At 39.5% G+C, this 19,814-nt stretch overlaps 1 protein-coding gene across 1 annotated transcript in view; it reads right to left on the bottom strand.

Moving 5' to 3' along the window:
* The window catches only part of LOC149281359 (calcium uniporter protein, mitochondrial-like), a 67,635-nt gene that overhangs the window by 12,192 nt on the left and 35,629 nt on the right, over window positions 1–19,814 (bottom strand). Inside the window, exons 2-6 of the mRNA XM_089499385.1 lie at window positions 10,612–10,681; window positions 3,561–3,731; window positions 3,275–3,379; window positions 2,655–2,815; window positions 2,034–2,237 (exon numbers count right to left, since the gene is read on the bottom strand). Of these exons, the coding sequence (XP_089355511.1) occupies window positions 2,034–2,237; window positions 2,655–2,815; window positions 3,275–3,379; window positions 3,561–3,731; window positions 10,612–10,681 (711 nt within the window). The remainder of the gene's footprint in view (window positions 1–2,033; window positions 2,238–2,654; window positions 2,816–3,274; window positions 3,380–3,560; window positions 3,732–10,611; window positions 10,682–19,814) is intronic.

The following is a 19,814-nucleotide window of genomic DNA, read 5'->3' on the forward strand; positions in this document are numbered from 1 at the left end:
TATATGCCGCTGTCACACGACACCCCAATATGTGTTCAGCAACATCTCCTGAGTGCAGTGATACCCCACATGCATGGGTTTGTCATTTTTGTGGGAACTAAAAGGCCACATTTGGTACGTGTGCATTTTTCTAATTGGAAATTAGGTGTGTGGCCATCCTTCCCCCGGTGTTAATTGGGACGTTGTTGAACCTGGCCAATTCAATTTACCTCATCAAATCATACCTTTTTTAAAAGTAGACACCCCACGGGCATTTAATATGCCAGTATTTTAACTCTTTCCATGTGAGAATTGTTTTAAGCTAATATGCTAATTTTAGGACTTGCTCACAAAAATATATTTTTTATATATATATATATATTTATTTTTTTTTTTGTCTTTTTAAAAAAAAAATTAACATTTTTTTTCAACTTGGAGGTTCCCCTGATAGTGACATCAGTGGGAAATGATTTTTACATTTTACTAGTTTTTTACTATTTTTTTTCTAATTATTATTAATTTTATTTTATTTTTTAATTTATTTTTACTAATCACACTGTGATTAGAAAGTTGGGTTCCATTGACTTGCATGGTGAATGCAGTACCTGTATTCAACCTGCAAGTGGAGCCAAAGTTCTCTAGATGGTCTGGACCATCTAGCGAACTTTTAAAATTTGTTGGTTCCTGTTACAGGGCAGCGGCCATCTTGCTTGATGGCGAAGATCATCGGCAGCTGCGGCTGTGACCGCTCTCCGGAGCGGTCACAGCCCATCGAAATGTAAGTGTTTGGTGTCGCTGGATGCCTCCTGATCGAGGCATTCCAGCGACACCATTTAAGTTTAGGAGGCGATCGTCGATCGCCTCCTAAACGCTTTTAAAACGGGCGCCATACAAAGTATGGCGGATGTTGACGCCCCGTGGAGGGGCCAGAGATGGCCCCTTCGTTCCGATCGCGGCGTTGCTGAATGCCTCGAGGTCGAGGCATTCAGCAACGTTTTTTGGGTGCAGAAAGCGAAAACAGATCGCTTTCTGCACCCGTTTAAAGACGTGCCGGTCCTGGCACGTCAATTGTCGTAAAGCACATGCTTTCCCGTGTCGTGCCAGGACCGGCAATTGTCGTTAAGGGGTTAAAAAAACAGTTGCCCATGTCCAGGCCTCACAGACTAGGCTTATCAGGACAGTAAAATATTGTGCCCTTCCTATGCCCTTTGGCATAACACACCCTGCATCATTTTTTTTGTCTTGGAATTTTTGCAAGTTGCAAGTTCGAAAGGAAAATGTGCTGCCTGAATTACCGCAGCATTCCCCGGAGACACTGAAGGGCCTTGTTCATTTTGAAGCTAAGATTTCCCTAATTAACAAGCTGAAAAGTTAGCTTTTTAGTGGGGTTTATTTTTTAAAGAAAATAAGAAGGCATTGTGAGTTAAATTGCTTGCTACCTTCTTATACCACGTACTCCATTTCCTCATGAGGTTTGGCTCTAAAAGTTGATCGGCCCAGTCAACCCCCCCCCCACATGCCTATTGTAGGTCTTGATGTAGGCCGGCTTTCTATGGACTCGTGCTTTGCCCCGGACAGGAACATCATGAATTATGCTTAACATGCACACATATCTAATTTATTCCATGTCTTGCAGTTAACAGGAAGTTAAGTGTATTGCAGGGCTTGGCAAAAGAAAAAGATATGCCTTAAAAAGAAGCATAGATATGCCGCAGACTGAATGTACGCAAGGTGTGGGGAAAGGATGTAGCAGACAATATTCTGTAAAAAACTGTTGGATTGCACAAGGAACATTTCCTTTTCAATCTAGAAACAAGATTATAAAAATGTTCGACACAACATCTGTGTTAAATATAATGTGTACAGCTATTCATTGGATTTGAGGAACCCAAGCGCCATAAATTAGTTTTAATAAAATCCCTAAAATAAACTGTCTCAGTTGAACACAGCTATTCTATGGAAACAAAACACCAGTGGACAAGCAAAAGAGTACATGATTAGGTGCTCAGTATTTAACATTACAATGCTAAACCTCATGCAGATGTTCACCTTACCTGGCGTGTTAGTACAAAATAGGCATACATGGCCATGGCACTACCGTAGGTGATAAAATATGTGACAGGCTCCATGATATCCCAAGAATATTCCCACCACGTCAGACGTGCAAGAATGCCAAACTGTGTGGCCATATACGCCAGTCCACCCCACAACACAAACGTGGTCCGCTTCTCGGCTCTTCGGCCAATCTCAAGACGAACCTATTGGAAAAACATTGTTATAGCATATGTTACGGTAAATTAGATTACCAGCACAATTCAGACTACACCAAGTACATTCCTCAGCCAATGAGAGACAAACCCATCTCATATCTCCCAATCCCTTGAATTTAAGTTAAGTTGTTTGCTAGTAGAAAACACTAAGATATTTCAGCAAAAGAAGCCTGAAACATCACATTTCTAAAAAATGGGAGGTATGAAAAGGGGAAAACTGGAGGCAAAACAGCATGTGCAAAGACAGATTAACAGGAGAAAGATAAAACCAGAAAGAAAGGAGGTAAATATAGCTACTGGGAAATTACACCACCCTGCTTGTTCGAATACATATAAAAATCTAGTAACATAAAATCTGGTCTAACTATACAACTAACATTGGCTTTGACTCTTGAACTAACTTACCTTTTCAAGAGGTTCTAGCTGCCCTCGAAGGTCCTCTAACCTTCCATTCAGCTCTCTCTCCTTATTGAGCTGATGCTCCTCAATTCGAAGTGTGCTGTACAGCTGCTGCACAAGGGTTTTCAGGTCATTCATTGTTGTTGCATCTTCATGGCTTAATAGTTCTGGATACAAATAAAGGTTCTTCCTTATTTATCTTCCTCAAATACTAATGTGAACTGGGATATACTGGCCATAAGATTCTACCAATATTTTTTAAAAACAGCTTATGCAGTGGCAATGAGCGAGGTTCCGTTACTCTCATCCTAGCATTCAGCTGTGAACCAATGTGAACTGCAAATTAGAACCTCTTTGCAACAAGGTTTTAATAATTTTTAAGTGACGTTATATACACACTGTTCAGATTTAACACACAGAACAAGTTATGTTAGCATCTGTTTACAGTGCAATACCGGATTCCACGATCTTGGCCCTATACAATGTTATGTACCTTCTTGGCTAATCCATTGCCTCTAATTTTGTTGTCCTTAAATTAGTCCTGAAGAAGTGTTATACCTGACAGATTAGTTATCACAATATTACAGAAAAACGTGGATAACCACAAGGCATATAAGTCACTGTACCTCTTTTTGGTGGCCGCACATGGTAAGTGACATCATTAACAGACAGTTTGAAATCATCCAACAAAAGAATTTCTATTGCTGTGGAAGCAGCTACACGAGCTCCATCTAGAACAAAAAGACATAGGTTTCACATAAGAAGGTGTAAAGATGCTATTTCTATGTTTTGATGAATTCTAAAAATCCAATAACCCTGGCTTGCTAACGACCTTCAAGGCCTGGCGTTTGATAGTCCTTTTCTAACAGCTGTGGTTAAGAGCATTATCTAAGTAATTCTTTATCTTTGTACCTGTTGAGTAGATTGCAACCCTGTCAATTCCCCGATCCTCTGCCTGCAGCTGCTGCAAAAACATGCCAACCGAATCAGAGATGGGCTTGAGGGTAAATCGGCATCTTTCCCGTCGGGATGGAAGGCTGATGGAAATCACAGGTAACCCGTTTTGGTAAACCACGGTGACATCTAATGGGAAAAATTTTACATAATAGATATTTTAAAGTTGACAACGTATTAGCATACATTATATAGGCCTATATGAACCCATGATAATTTTCAAGAATAACGGTTACCACCTAATAATGGTAAACTATTGGACACAAAGTAGTATCAATGCTACAAAAAAAACATTGCCTAGGAGATAGCTCATACACAAGGTTCCATCCTGTGTGAAAAGCAAATATCTAAATCCATATATAGAGCTGCTCACTTCTTATAGCATTCCGTTTAAATAGGGTAATCAAAAAATACTCCAAATAAATGTATGCTAATTCATTATAAGTGAATCAATACTGGTTGTACCAGAATGGTTTGTAAACCCCTCCATAGATTATGAGCAAGCTTGGAGTTCACACCCAGTACACATCATGGCATACCGTATTTCCCCATGTATAAGACGCGCCTTTTTTTTCAAAAAATTTGGGGTGTAAAACCAGGGTGCGCCTTATACAGTGGTTCCCCCCCCCCGCTTACCTCTGTTGCTCAGCAGCGTCTCTTGTTCCGTCGAGGAGACACAGGAATCCAGTGGAGTCACGTGACTGTACATCACATGACTCTGCTCAGTTCCTGCTCCCCTGGGCGGGACAAGAGAAGTTCACTCGGAGTTCGAGCAACGCAGAGGGAAACGAAGTCTGCGAGCGGCACCGGAAGTTCAGGAAAGGGTGGGGGAGGGTGTATGAGTCTGCGTGAATGAGGTAATGAATGGATATGTGTGTGTGTGATAGCATGGATGTGTATGTAAGGGGGCAGGGCACAGGGAGGCTGAAAGTGATGTGCATGTGTTGGCTGCTTGTGCATGATAGGAGTGTGATTGCTAAATTAAATATACATGATTGTTAACAGCAATAACACACCTATCATGCCCAGGCACACCCAGATTCCAGCACAGCTAACATCACACTCATCCTGGAACCTGGGCATGATAGAAGTGTAATTTTCCGGGCCCCAAAATTAAGGTGCGTCTTATACATCGGGAAATACGGTATGTATGCATCGTTGGATCTGCAGTTTCTGGGTCCATATCTCTGTGGCAAGCTCGAGAAAGTGGGCTCTCTGGAAGCTGAGGTTGGAGCTCTGAAGAGGCACATTGAAACACAGAGAGACTGACAATCTTGATCAGCCTTTTGCTCACTGAGCAGAGTTTAGATGGGGCCCCCAGCAGTGAGGAAGAAGACAAGACAAAGATACAAGGCACTTGGTTGGGTGACAGTTTGACATAGTTACAATGGGGGAAGGAAAAAGGGAAGAAAAATTCTGTTCTCCCCAACAGCCTAGGCAGGTTGCAGTGGTAAGGGATGCTATTAAGAGAACAAACAAACAGGGTAATGTGTGACTCTGATAGCAGCAACCAAGTCCGTCACATTACAGAGAGAGTGGGTAGATTATTGGGAGAGGCTGGAGAAGATCCCACTGTCTAGGTGCCCATTGGCGCCAATGACATATTAAAAGGAAGATGGACTCCTAAAAGGTAATTTAAGGGATTTAGGGAGTAAGATTGGGAAAAAAGGACCTCTTGTTCCATGCGCTACACCAGAAAGACAGCGGAAGATTAGACAGCATAATGCATGGCTGAAATCTTAGCGTTAGAAGGAGGGCTTTGGGTTCCAAAAGCACTGAGTGGATTTTGCTTTGGGGTACTATCTAGTCGTGATAGATTGCACCTCAATGTAAGAGGGTCCAAAGTGCTAGGATGGCTGGAGACGTTTGGTGATTTTAAACTAGGAATGGGAAGGGGGGTTAATTTATAGACCCCCTGGACAAGCAGAAGATAATAAACTAATTTAGGAAATTACTAAAATGACATTGAAGGAGGGCGTTATAATCATGGGCAATCTTCCCGATGTGAACTGGAAAACCAAAGTGGTTGTGCCATGAGTACAGATATTCCAAATTCCCTAATGGGATTATTTTATAAAGTAGCTGAGGAGCCAATTTCCAAGGAGGTCATATTAGATTTAGTGTTCACAGATTTGGAATTGTATATTACTGTAGGTGAAAGCTTCTGCCACACTGCCGAAGCACAGACGAGAAAACTGGCCAGTCAGAAAAAAAAAAAAAGTGAGGTTAAAAAAAAAAGTAAAACAAAGATTAGTTGGATTAAAACGGTCTAGCTGACTCAATGAATATTTATGTTTGGTTTTTACAGATGAAAATGAAGGAAAGGGACCTCAAACAGGAAAAAAAAAATAGTCATCTGATACATATGAGTTTATCGAAGTTCTACTTCAGCTGTCTAAGGTAAAGAAAAGTAAGTTATTAAAACAGCTTGGTGGTGTACTAACAAAACCATTAACAAACGTGGCGCCCATTAACAAGAAAGGCAGTGGGGAGGAGCCTGGAAACTATGGGCCTGTAAATCTTACATCAACAGTGGGGAAATTAACAGAAACGGTTAAAGGATAGGATTGTGGAACATCTGAACTCACATTGGTTTCAAGATCAAACACATGGGTTAATTCAGGGAGATCACGCCAAACTAATTTTATTGATTTTTTGGATTGGGTGACTGAATAATCAAGGTGTGGCAGTAGACATTGCATATCTAGATTTCAGCGACGCTATCCCACAGAAATAAACTGAAACCTGTGAGTTTGGATTCCAATATTGTTGAATGAATGCATTTGCTGAGTTACAGGGAACAGAGGAATGTAGTCAATGGACTATATTTGGAGAAATACCCGTGGGGCACCTCAAGGATCTGTATTGGACACATTCTTCTGAATATTTTCATTAGGGATTTAGAGGTACTAGTTTTAGAGGACTTAAGAGTAGACAGACAATGTAGGCATGACAGCTATGGGCAGATAAATATACAGCCTCCACAGCCAAAGAATGCTAACCTAATTTCAGCCAAAGCAATCAGCTGACCATCTGTGGCATCATGCTTATATGGCATAAAAACAACTAACAGCTAACATAAGGGAGCAAAGTACAACAAAGTGACAATATATACAGTTTATAGGAACAAGCACATTACACAGGAAGCAAGGTCAGAAAAAAGTGCAAGTGGGCATCAGGTAAAGTCTCAGATTTATGGAACAGTGAAATATGTAGGGAACAAACCTTTAAACACAGTGATGTGAAAGAGAAAGTATACCCTCTAAGTATGTCATGAGGGTAACTATACAGATGAACAACACATGATATTACACCGTGTCATGATTTATTCAACACAAATAAAGCCAAAATGGAGAAGCCATGTGTGAAAAACAAAATACACCCTTACTGCTCCCATAGGAATGAAGCTAAGTAGCAAACAGGTGCTGCTGATCAAATGAGTAAATGTGACCACCTCTATAAAAAATTACGTTTTACCAGTTTGCTAGCCTGAGGCACTCAGGTGTGTGTTAACAAAGACATCAACAATGATCTTAAAGAAGAGATTGTTTCTGCCCATCAATGTGGGAAGGGTTATAAGGCCATTTTACAGTGAGAAAGATTATTCAAAAGTGGAAAACATTCAAGACAGTTGCCAATCTTTCCAAGAGTAGACGTCCAAGCAAATTCACCCCAATGGTCAAATTGTAAAAATTCCAATAGTTACATCTCAGATTCTAAAGGCCTTAGAATGTTAAAGTTCATGACAGCGTAATAATAAAGACTGAACAAGTATGGTTTATTAGGAAGGGTTGCCAGGTGAAAGCCTCTTCTTTCTTAAAAGAACATTTCAGCACGGCCTAGGTCTTAAACCACAAGACTTCTGGAACAACATCCTTTGGACAGGCAAGAGCAAAGCATAGATGTCTGGCCATAATCTACAGAGCCATGTAGGTCGAAAATAAACATCATATTCGCACAAACACATCATACCAACTTTTCATGCACAGGATGGAGGGGTGATGATTTGGCCTTGTTCTGCAGCCACAGGACCTGGGAAGCGTGCACTCATTGAGTCGACCATGAACTTCTCTATACTAGACAATTCTAGAGTCTAATGTAAGGCCACCTGTCCCACAGCTAAAGCTTGGCCGAAAGTTGGCCATGCAACAGGACAACGAAAAAGAAAAGAATCAAGGTGTTATTCTATATCAAGTCTAGACCTCGACTCGATTGAAATGCTATGGTGAGACCTTAAGAGCTGTGCGTAATCAAATGCCTGCAAATCTCAATTAACTGAAGCAACGTTGTAAAGAGTGGGCCAAAATTGCTCTACAACAATGTGTGAGAGACTGAAAGTCATACAATAAACGATTACTTCAAGCATTGCTGCAAAAGGTACAAAGCTACTGAATCATAAGGTGTACTTGGTTTTTCAAACATGGCTTCTCCTTTTTAGCTTTATTTTTGTTGAATAAATCACGTCACAGTGTAATATATCGTGTTGTTGTTCATCTGAGGTTGTATTTACCCAATTATTAGACCTGCTAAGGTGCATATAAGTGTTATGCCCCGATATGTACAACCATAACGTTCAAGTAGAGTTTACTTTCTTTTTCACACTACTGTATGTAATCACTTCTATCTATGTATTTTTCCAAAACATTAATGCCCATCTTCAAGCTCTTCATCTAAATCAGAGCCATCTGAGTTTCCAAATCCTTATGCAACTCTAGATGTTTTTCTACACTGCCCCAACAAAAAAAGGCATAACTATTGAATAAACACGTTGGTAACAATGCAAGTTGAAACTACAAGGAGGCTATAACAGATAAGAATATAAGTTAACAGAATAAGGAGTTTTATATTAAAATGAGACTGCAAGTACAGATATTCTGTTCACTCACTGAAAACGCATAAAAGGCGTTTTTAAATATAACTAGGGCTGCAACAACTAATTGATAAAATCGATAATGAAAATAGTTGCCAACGAATTTCATTATCGATTAGTTGAATCGATTTTTATTGATTATAAAATGAGGGTTTTTTCAGAGCAAACGCTCTGAAAAATACCTCATTATATAATCTGTTTCAGTGACTCACAGCAGCAGCTCCTACTCACAAGCCCCTCCCTGTAATCACTGTGACAACTGGCCCCTCCCCTTCCTTCTCCCAGAAGGCCAGAACCACATGGCTGTGACACTCATCTAACTAAGTATAAAATTAATATTTGGGCTGCTGAACGTTAGGGGAGGTGGGGGTTAATTTAGGGGCAGTTATGGTTAATGGGGTGTTTAGGGTTAATTTAGGGGCAGTTATGGTTAATGGGGTGTTTAGGGTTAATTTAGGGGCAGTTATGGTTAATAGGGTGTTTAGGGTTAATTTAGGGGCCGCTATGGTTAATGGGGTGTTTGGGGTTAATTTGAGGCAGTTGTGGTTAATGGGGTGTTTAGGGTTAATTTAGGGGCTGTTGTGGTTGATGGGGTCTTTAGGGTTAATTTAGGGGATGCTGTGGTTAATGGGGTCTTTAGGGTTAATTTAGGGTAGTTGTGTTTGATGGGGTATTTAGAGTGTGGGCAGTAGGCAGTGTGGAGTGGTATATGTGGGAGGCAGCGTGGCAAGCCTGGGCTCAAATGTGCATAAATTGGGGGGGCTGGTTGGGAAATAAAGACAAGAAATGCATTTTATCAAAGTTTTTTTTTTTATTCTGCTGTTTGTATTTAACATCATTTGTTTATTAAATTATTTTAAATAAATTAAAAATGTACATTCATTTTTTTTTATCCGATTTATCGAAAAAATAATCGGCCAACTAATCGATTATGAAAATAATAGTTGCAGCCCTAAATATAACCCTGCATAACGCATAGTTAAATGCGATTTATTGAAAGTCCTCTCACAGGAAATGCAAGATTTGAACTGTTCAGCTCTCCTGCAACCATCCTTTATCCCTTGCGCCACAACTTTTCCCTACCCCGAACTCTTATGTCTAAATCACCCTATGCACAGTGTGAACGGGAAACCCCTTCTTGTCTCCCCTAACCAGACATGAACTGCTATGGGGTCTCTACATGCACAGAAACACTTGATGTGCCTGACGGGGACCTAGCTGCAAATTCATGGAACTGTATGGCAGCTAGGAACCGTGGTAATGCCCACAGACAATTGGAAATGCGTTGCTATGGACACTTTGCTCTTTTGAGGTTATACTGTGGTGGTGGGAAACACCTATTATGGAGAGGGAGCTCATTCGGAAACACTGGTTTTATTACCGATCTTCAGGACGGGGATTCTCCCAGCTGCGTCTATGGAATTCTGGCCCGGCTACTGCACAGATTATTCCCGGGGACGTTTCTGACGATGTCACTCAGGGTCCCTATGTCGGATCGCATCGCTTTTTGGACCATAACTTGCTTGGATCCTGAGCTCTCCATTGGTACCCCGAGATTAACACAGCTTCCTCGGAATCACCCTGAAATAGTGACTCATCAGGTGGGCATTGCTGGCCATAGAACTGTATGGCGGCGCCAGGCTATCTGGTGAGATTATACAATTAATCCTATTATGTTTTGTGTATAAATATATGTGCTAGCCTCAAACTCAGTTCTGTTTGTTCCCTAGACTAAGTTTTAGCTAGTGCTTGGTGGAATATAAATTGTTAACCGCTTGAGCAATTGAGCATTCAGCAGCAAGGAAGATCTCTATGCCAGAGCTACTCAGTTGGAATACGGGCCTCTGTCACACCGTCCATTAAAATATTACTACTGACAGACTGCCTTCCTTAAACCGACTTCTTGAAAATGAAAAAGTGAAAAAAGGAAAATCACTACAGAGGCGAGGTTGCATACTGGAAACGGACAGGAAATATAAATACAAATATTCAGATAATAAAGATAAGCGTGGCATTACAATTAATTAGTTTAGTGATTAAAACCTCGATTTTTCTTTTATAGCAAAGATTGGAAAAGTCGATATGCCGGGAGAACTATAGAGGACATAATATGAGGTTAACTGCACTGCTTCTACTCACCATCAAGGGGCGACGTTGTACTGCAAAATACTACTCTTTGGTTGAGCCACGCAGGAAGTCTCTGGTGAACCTAAAAGATAGAAACTCACATTTAAACTCCAAGGCACATGTTAAACTGCAGCTGAGCTTCAACTCTCTCAAACTTTTAGAGAGAGTAATTTTAGCAATTCCTCGATCACAAAAACGTATATACAGGTCATCATGTATAGCAATACTAGCTACTTGTATTATATCCCTTGCAATTACTAGTAACTATTCATGTCTTTAAACGCATTATATAATATGCCTGAAGAAGAGACCTAGACAGTCTTGAAAGCTTGCAATCCATTAGCTAATGTCAGCTAATAAAGTTATATCATCTTTAGTAAATTCGCTCTCTCTCCTTACATTAAACACAACAGTTTTAATTTGTCAGAACAATACCTGCAAATCTGACAGGTTCATTAAAAAAAAAAATAAAAAGATAGAAATCCTCTGAACATGTTTCAGATCTATTTGCACAACATCTCAGTTTCATAAATCTTAAGGATGAAATTTCATCCTCATCATGGTAATCATTCTCATGATAAATCATATAGATGTAACTTAGTATGAGAAAGAAAAAGAAAACACACACGCACACAAAAAAAAGAAGCTTCCCATGAACAAAAATAATTGCATAATGACCTGACATAGTTACTAAGATACCAGATCAGCGTACTTCTGGAGAGAATATTTATAGGCCTCATCTAGGAAAACAGCCCTGGAATCAGACATGTTTTTACACTTAAAAGGGCAGTCCACTTGCATCTCTTTTTACAGATGAATGCATATTAAAGTAAAACACTTGAGTACTTTAATATGACTTGTTCCAAATGAAAACAAATAAAATAAATAAATCAGTTAGCAGACTGAAGATTTGAAATCATGACTGAAAATTCTTTCATCCAGTATGATCTGAAATTTCTTGTCACTGATTGGCTGTTTAGGATGTAATTTAGTAGCAGGAAAGTGGGAATGGGAATACTTTATAAATGCGCACTGGGGTCTGCTTACAGAATTGAGCAGAGCCAGCACTGGACCCTAGGTGAATACATCTTATGCTAGGAGGCATTAAGATGCAGGGCATTTTGCCTAGCAGGGGAGGAAGGTGGGGTGGCTGATTGACCACCGGAACATTTAAAAGGGACAATGGATCGATCATATACTTTTATAATAGCTGTAGTATCCTTATCATGTACTTGATCTGTGTGAAGTAAAGATTTGTGAATTAAAAAAAAAAACATGTACGCACTAAAAATGGCATTAGACCAACAGGTAATAAGCTGACTGATAAGATCACTGCGTGTTTGCTTACAAATTCACCGTTCTCAGCATTGCGTATTAAAAATGAAAGGTCTCACGCTGCAGTGCAATGCTATGGAAACGGAGGCTTGGCGTTCTTGCCGTGGAATTCCCTTTGTGGAGTTTACATGATCCGCGTACAGAAGCCTTGGCAAGGGAATCCCTGCGAGAGAAGCAGCATTTTCCCCATCCAGATGATTACTTTGCTGGTTACCTGGGGCAGTGACTCATCTGTGTGATATTTATAACAAGGTGTGTTTCAAACACAGAAATACCTGAAAAGCAGGTACTAAGCTATGTTATTTAGTTAAAGCTGTGTGTAATAGGTGTGCAGGCCACATATTGTAACGACAACCTGTTAAATCACCTTAATTATGCTATATTCCGAACGGTAGACGCATATATGTTATACTTTTAAAAACACCTCTGAATATACCTCAGAGGGGAAAATCCAGGGGAGTTCCTTTCGAAGGAGAGAAAAACAAATCCAAAAAAGTTTTTTTTTTTTTTTTTTTTTTTTTTTTTAAGTACATTAACCCCTTCAAGACCAGGACGTACCTGGTACTTCCTGGTCAAAGGTCACCGCCAGACCGGGATGTACCCGGTACGTCATCGATGATGCTTGTTTGGATTAGAAATTGGCTTAGTGACAGGGTGCAAAGAGTGGTTGTTAATGGTAAATTCTCGAGCTGGACAACTGTGGTAAGTGGGGTGCCTCAGGGTCCTGTCTTGGGTCCAGTTCTCTTTAACTTATTTATGTTATCTTGCAATAGATAGATATCGGAGGTTACTTGTCTGTTTGCCGACACAAAATTAGGTAATTCTGACCAGGATGTAGCTTCTCTTCAGAATGATTTGGATAAACTAGGGGACTGGGTAAATAAGTGGCAGATGAGATTCAATATAGATAAGTGTAAGGTAATGCACTTTGGTATCAAAAATAAGCATGCAACTTACACTCTAAAGGCCATTGCATTGGGAATGGCAGAAGTGCAGTGCCAGTCACCAGTTGCAAAAGCCAGTAAGGTATTGGCATGCATAAAAAATATGTGGTGCAATTCTGGCCACCAGTTTTTAAGAAGGATGTTATAGAGCTGTAGAAAGTGCAGCGGCGTGCGAGAATTTTAGGTATGAAGAAAATAGAAAAACCGAACTTGTTTTTACTTGAAAAGGAGATGTCTAAGAGGGGATCTGATCACATTGTACAAATACATACGAGGTCAGTATAAACAGCGCTCTAGTGATCTATTCACCAAGAGGTCTCTACAAAAGACACAAGGTCAGCATCAGGTAGCTTTAGGAAGGGAGATTTCAGCATCAGCATAGGAAAGGGTTCTTCACAATAAGAACAATATGAATATGCCTAAGGATGTCTTATTAACTAACTCTGTGGATATTTTTAAAGTCTGGTTGCTTTTCTGGTTAAGCATAACAAAGGGCTACAGCTGTTAAAAGGACAGTAGTATTAGCAAGCTGATCCAGGGAGTAATCTGATTTGCACTATGGAATCAAGAAGGATTTTTTTCCCCTGTTGTGCCATAATTGATAATTGCCCCAAGTAGGTTTTTTTTCCCTTCTTTTGGATCAACTTTAGAACTTTATAAGTGGGTATGTGTGAAAGGTTGAACTTGATGGACTGAAGTCTTTTTTTCAACCTACTATACTATAGTAATATTTTTTTTGGGGGGGGGGGGCTGTTCCTTCATAGTATTGCCCGCTACATTGCACCCTTCCCTTTTAAGAGTTGCCCATTAAGGGAAAGTAAACATTTAACACATGAACAGGGAGGGTTATTTTTCACTCTTTGGCTAAACAATGTTCCAATTTAACATGCAAGTGTGAGCACACTGTTAATAGGAGTTGTGCCTTAAATAGACTGCAAAGTTATTATTACACAACAAATACATTTAACTGCTGAATATAATCTTTAAAGGTATACTGCGTTCAATGAATCATTTAACTTAGATGTTTCCTAAACACAGTGATTAAGTGATACATATAAGAATGTGCAGTCATTTGTTGTGCTAGCCAGTGGTAGGATACCCTTATAACCTATATGCCTTGTTAGCTTTATGACAAATTTAACATGCATGGTATGGTGGCCAGGTGGGGTCAAGCTGCATTTCGGCTGTGGTGATATTATAGCTTTCAATATATCAGGCAGTTAACTGAACAAAGTTAAAATACAGCAGTGATCTCGTCTCAAGTATAGTGAAGATATATACTGAAGATCCAAGAGTTTAATAAAACCAATGCCTGCAGTGTGTTCTATACTGTTTGTAACCGCACAGAAAAATTTATACTAAAAAGAGCCAGTATATTTTTTCTCCTTCTCCACACATCGATTTTGGCATGAAGCTTCACACCCTTCGATCCTGCAATTATCACCGAACAGCAGGCTTCCTCTTGACACACAATGATAAAAAAAAAAAAAAAAAAAAAGTCTCTGGTTTCTACCAGACAAGTAAAAAAAAAATAGAGCAGAACTGACTGTAAAGCCATTTAAAAAGATATACTGGTTAAGTGCTAATAAATAAGTAAAAGCAGTGGGATCCCAGACAAGAAAAAAATTTGTACATTGGCCCATGCCAGATACTTCTGCACAAACCTAAAATCAGGGGAGATACATTTAAAAGAATAGTTACATTTATTTTTGCTTCAAACAAAATAGCGAAGCCCCAATAACGAAAAAAGTGCAGCTTTTTTTTTTCTGGTGTTGGAAATAAAAGAACCATTTGGCTCATGAAGTCTGCCCAAGTTAAAAAGTGGTTGTAAAACTTCAAACCTTGTGTGTGGGATACTGTTTTACCCTCTACTATGTTGTTGCTTTATGATAGTCTGCCTTCCTTTGCAACAGATAAAAATATTAAAACATTATACACCGTGCCTTAGACATCTTATGCTAGCAAAGCTCCTGTGGTTTAACACTTCGTCCTGCCACAAGCATGGACATGGTCAAGGGCTTCCTGGTTATCTTCACACTTCCATGCCATGTTGTTACATGATGGAGACACGGTCGATACACTATGCAGAGCGTCCTGCTTTCAATAAAAAAAAAAAAAAAAAAAAAATTATTGGATGCCTCCTCTACGCACACATAGAGCAACCGCTCCTAATTTACTAATGAGCAAGGAGCAATAATTTATTTAACCCCTCCCCTGCCAAAAAGCAGAGAGAAGAGATTTAAGGTACAGCACAATACTGCAACGTGTGCAAAATGTTTGCCAGCAGACAGAATTGCTGTGACGGATTGTGGAAAAGAACAAGGATTACTATATTGCTTACATTTAAATAACAATATAAGAAGCCAAGTAAATTCCATTGCAGTTGCTCTTTATAAGGTTTTGAATCAGGCTGAATGCAAATGTGTCTATAAATGGCCACAGGCTCTTTCATTCAGCTGTTCTATAGAAATTTTTCTATTTATTTATATTTTAATTACTGCTGAAACAGTGCAATACAAAATAAATCATAAAACATTTATAAACATTACTCTGCAGCTTTAAGGGGCATTTTTGTAATGTCAATAACACCATAATAAACTTGACCATGTGATATAGAATCATGTCACTAGACTGAGGTCTTGCAATTCTGGACAATACAGATGTGTCCCTCAAATCTTCAAAAGCAGTAAGAGATGAAATGGAAAAGTGGGTAGCCAAGGAGTGGTATCACTCACCCCATTGCTCAATGAGCTCACATCTAAAGTATGCAAATTTTCATATATATGTGTCAAGTGATCTGAAAGCATGACTTCACTCCAAGGTAGGTTTGCACAGCTGAAAGGCATCGTAATGTCTTCAGCTATGATGTCAAAGTATCAATAGGTGGAGTGGAGATCACCAGGCTACGTAATTGCAGAAAAACAAGAACATACTTCCATCCTGTTTTCCACATGATATATACATTATGATAGCCTACTTAAGATGGCTGCTGTACTCATTTAATTCCGTTCCTGACTTTTTTTCTTCTCTTTGTTTGAATTTAGTTTTACAGCCGTAAAAGAAAAAACACCAGTAATTAGTGGTCTTGATACCCATCAATTCTCAGAGTTGAAGTATTGTTATTTTACCTTTGACTTCATTAAGAAAGAAAAAAAAACTAGAAAAACTACTACATGGTTGTCATACAAGTAACATGATTCATACAAAGGAGTCCAAAAGAAACCAACTGTCAACCAGATTGACATTTCAAGCTTACCGAAATCTCTCCACTTTCAGTGATTCTCAAAGTAAGAATGTTTTATGTGTATATTTTGGGGGGAAATATTCAACAAGCCCCCCTGGAAATATGATTGGTTCTTAATAGAATTGCAGAATTTGTTAAATTGAGTACCTTTCGTAAAAGGTTCTAAGCTTTGCATTTAATTCAGTTAGTTATTAAAGCAATTTTTTTCTGCTGGCAAAAAAAAGGAAAAACTACCCTCTCAAGTAACTTGGAAGAAAACATAGTGATTAAAAATATTCTGGCAGACACATACTAAACAAATTGAATGATTTTCACACTTTACTAAAGTATTTATAAAGTAAAACAGGAACATTTTAGGAGGCTTTATAAACAAACCATATGGACAAAAATATTGGGACTCCTGACCATTACACCAACAGGGACTTTGATGATATTGCATTCTAATATAAAAAGTTGATCCTGCCCTTTGCAGCTACAACAGTGTTTCTGTGGGACATTGTGCCATTCATCTATCAGATCACGTGTGAGGTCAGGCACTGATGTTAGATGAGAGGCCCTGGCTCTACATTCCAGTTCCTCTCAAAGGTGTTTGGTGGGGGTTGAGGTCAGGGTTCGGTGCAGGCCAGACAAGTTTTCCACCCCAGACTTATGCACCCAGGACCTTGCTTTGTGCACCGTGACACAGTCATGCTGGAATAGAAAACAGCTTTCCCCAAACTGTTGGAAGCATAGCGTTGTCCAAAGTATCTTCATATGTCCCTTTCGGCATTGAGAGCCAGGCCTTCCCGTCCAACATCAGGGCTTGACCTCACAAATGCTCTACTGGACGAATGGGCTAAATTTCCCACAGAAACACTCTAAAGTCTTGTGGAAAGCCTTCCCAGAAAAGTGCAGGCTGTTCTAACTGCAAAAAGGGGGGTCAACTACATATTAATGTCTAAGTATTTAGAATGCGAAGTCATAAAAGTCCCCATTAGTATAATGGTCAGGTGTCCCAATACTTTTGTCCATATAGCGTGGCTGTTTAAAGACTCTCTGAAGTTGTGGTTGCCAGATTCTCACGACTGTTTTGGGTGACCAAAGCCTAAATTACCTTTATTGTGGCGATTACTAATATTTATGTATACATATGTAGCATACATAGCACCTTTTAAAGTTAGAGGTGCGAGTTGTGCTCTACACAGTCATCGGCACTACAAACCTATTGTAAATAATGAAATAATCTGTCAAAACGTGTATCAATTTAAGCATCTAGCATTGGCATCCAAGTTATAAAACAAAAACAATGTAATAGATGGTGTCTTTTTCTTTAACCCCTTAATGACAATTGCCGGTCCTGGCACGGCACGGCAAAGCATGTGCTTTACGACAATTGACGTGCCAGGACCGGCACGTCTTTAAACGGGTGCAGAAAGCGATCTACTATCGCTTTCTGCACCCAAAAAGCGTTGCTGAATGCCTCGACCTCGAGGCATTCAGCAACGCCGCGATCGGCACGAAGGGGCCATCTCTGGCCCCTCCACGGGGCGTCAACATCCGCCATACTTTGTATGGCGGCGGACGCCCGTTTTAAAAGCGTTTAGGAGGCGATCGACGATCGCCTCCTAAACTTAAATGGTGTCGCTGGAATGCCTCGATCAGGAGGCATCCAGCGACACCAAACACTAACCTTTTGATGGGCTGTGACCGCTCCGGAGAGCGGTCACAGCCGCAGCTGCCGGCAATCTTCGCCATCAAGGAAGATGGCCGCCGTCCTGTAACAGGAACCACAAATTTTAAAAGTTCGCTAGATGGTCCAGACCATCTAGAGAACTTTGGCTCCACTTGCAGGTTGAATACAGGTACTGCATTCACCATGCAAGTCAATGGAAGCCAGCTTTCTAATCACAGTGTGATTAGTAAAAATAAATTAAAAAATAAAATAAAATTTATAATAATTAGAAAAAAAAATAGTAAAAAACTAGTAAAATGTAAAAATCATTTCCCACTGATGTCACTATCAGGGGAACCTCCAAGTTGAAAAAAAAATGTTAAAATTTTTTTTTTTAAAAAGACAAAAAAAAAATATATATATATAAAAAATATATTTTTGTGAGCAAGTCCTAAAATTAGCATATTAGCTTAAAACAATTCTCGCATGGAAAGAGTTAAAATACTGGCATATTAAATGCCCGTGGGGTGTCTACTTTTAAAAAATGTATGATTTGATGGGGTAAATTGAATGGGCCAGGTTCAACAACGTCCCAATTAACAAGGGGGAAAGGATGGCCACACATCTAATTTCCAATTAGAAAAATGCACACGTACCAAATGTGGCCTTTTAGTTCCCCCCAAAAATGACACACCCATGCATGTGGGGTATCGCTGTACTCGGGAGATGTTGCTGAACACATTATGGGGTGTCGTGTGACAGCGGCATATACCAGAAGCTGTAAATTCATACATAAAGTAGGTGTGTGTGGGAAAAATACACACACAAAAATATTACTGCAAACTTTGAAAAAATGCTGGTGGTAAAATATGTGCATGCAAAGAGTTAAAATACCAGCATTTAAAATACCCTGTGGTGTCTAGTTTTGAAAAATATATGGTTTTGTTGGGCACACTGAAATGGCCCGGCTCAAAGATGTACCAAATAGGGCATGGGCAGTGGATCCCAAATGCCAAAGTTCAACATTGAAAAAAGCGCATGCCCCAAATGTGGCCCTTTTGCCCCAAAACAGCCAGGCAAAATCATTCATGTGAGGTATCGCTGTACTCAGGAGATGTTGCTGAACACATATTGGGGTGTTTTGTGATAGTGACATATACGAGAACATTTTATTTCATACCTGAATTAAAATGTGTGTGGAAAACCAAATGCAAAAAAATGACTACCACAAAGTTTGACAAAGACTGGTGGTAGATATGGTGCATGGAAAGAGTTAAAATACTAGCATTTGGAATACCCTGGGCTGTCTAGTTTTCAAAAATATATGACTTGATGGGGTAAATTGCATTGGCCGGGTTCAAAGATACCCGAAATGGCACATGGGGGGAAGAATTACCAGATTTGGAAAAAATGGCTTTGAAATAGCAAAACGCTACCTGTACTTATTGCCCCATAATGGGTAGAAAAAAGCAAAAAAACATAAAAACATTGGGTATTTCTAAACTCAGGACAAATAGTAGAATCTATTTAGCAGGTTTTTTCATTACCTTTTATAGATGAGTAAAAGATTTTTCAACTAAAAGTTAGAAACAGTCATTTTTTTCTAAATTTTTCACCATATTTTATAATTTTTTTAATAGTTAATAATATGATACAATCAAAACAATGTCATCTAAAGAAAGCCCTTCTTGTCCTGAAAAAAACAATATCTAATGTGTGTGGGTTCAGTAAACGGGAAAGAAGAAAATTACAGCTAAACACAAGCAGCGCAGAAATGTTAAAAAGGCCATTGTCACAAAGGGTACAAAAAGTAAAATCAGCCTTTGTCTCGAAGGGGTTAAACTAGATCAACACAACCTATAGTTCCATTTATAAGTGGGATTTTGGCATTCGAATGTGAGATGGGTGGGTGATGGACCTTCGAGACAGGCCTTAAAGAGCATTTGCCCCAGGGATCTACTCTAATTTTCCCAATTCCGCCAGTATGCTTGCAGAGGCAGGGCTCAGGCAAGGTGTGTAGGTGTTAGATTGTTTGTGTGGT

Source organism: Sceloporus occidentalis, unplaced genomic scaffold (assembly GCF_023333645.1).
Source record: "Sceloporus occidentalis isolate IW3139 unplaced genomic scaffold, rSceOcc1.0.p SCAF_134, whole genome shotgun sequence".
NCBI lineage: Eukaryota > Metazoa > Chordata > Lepidosauria > Squamata > Phrynosomatidae > Sceloporus > Sceloporus occidentalis.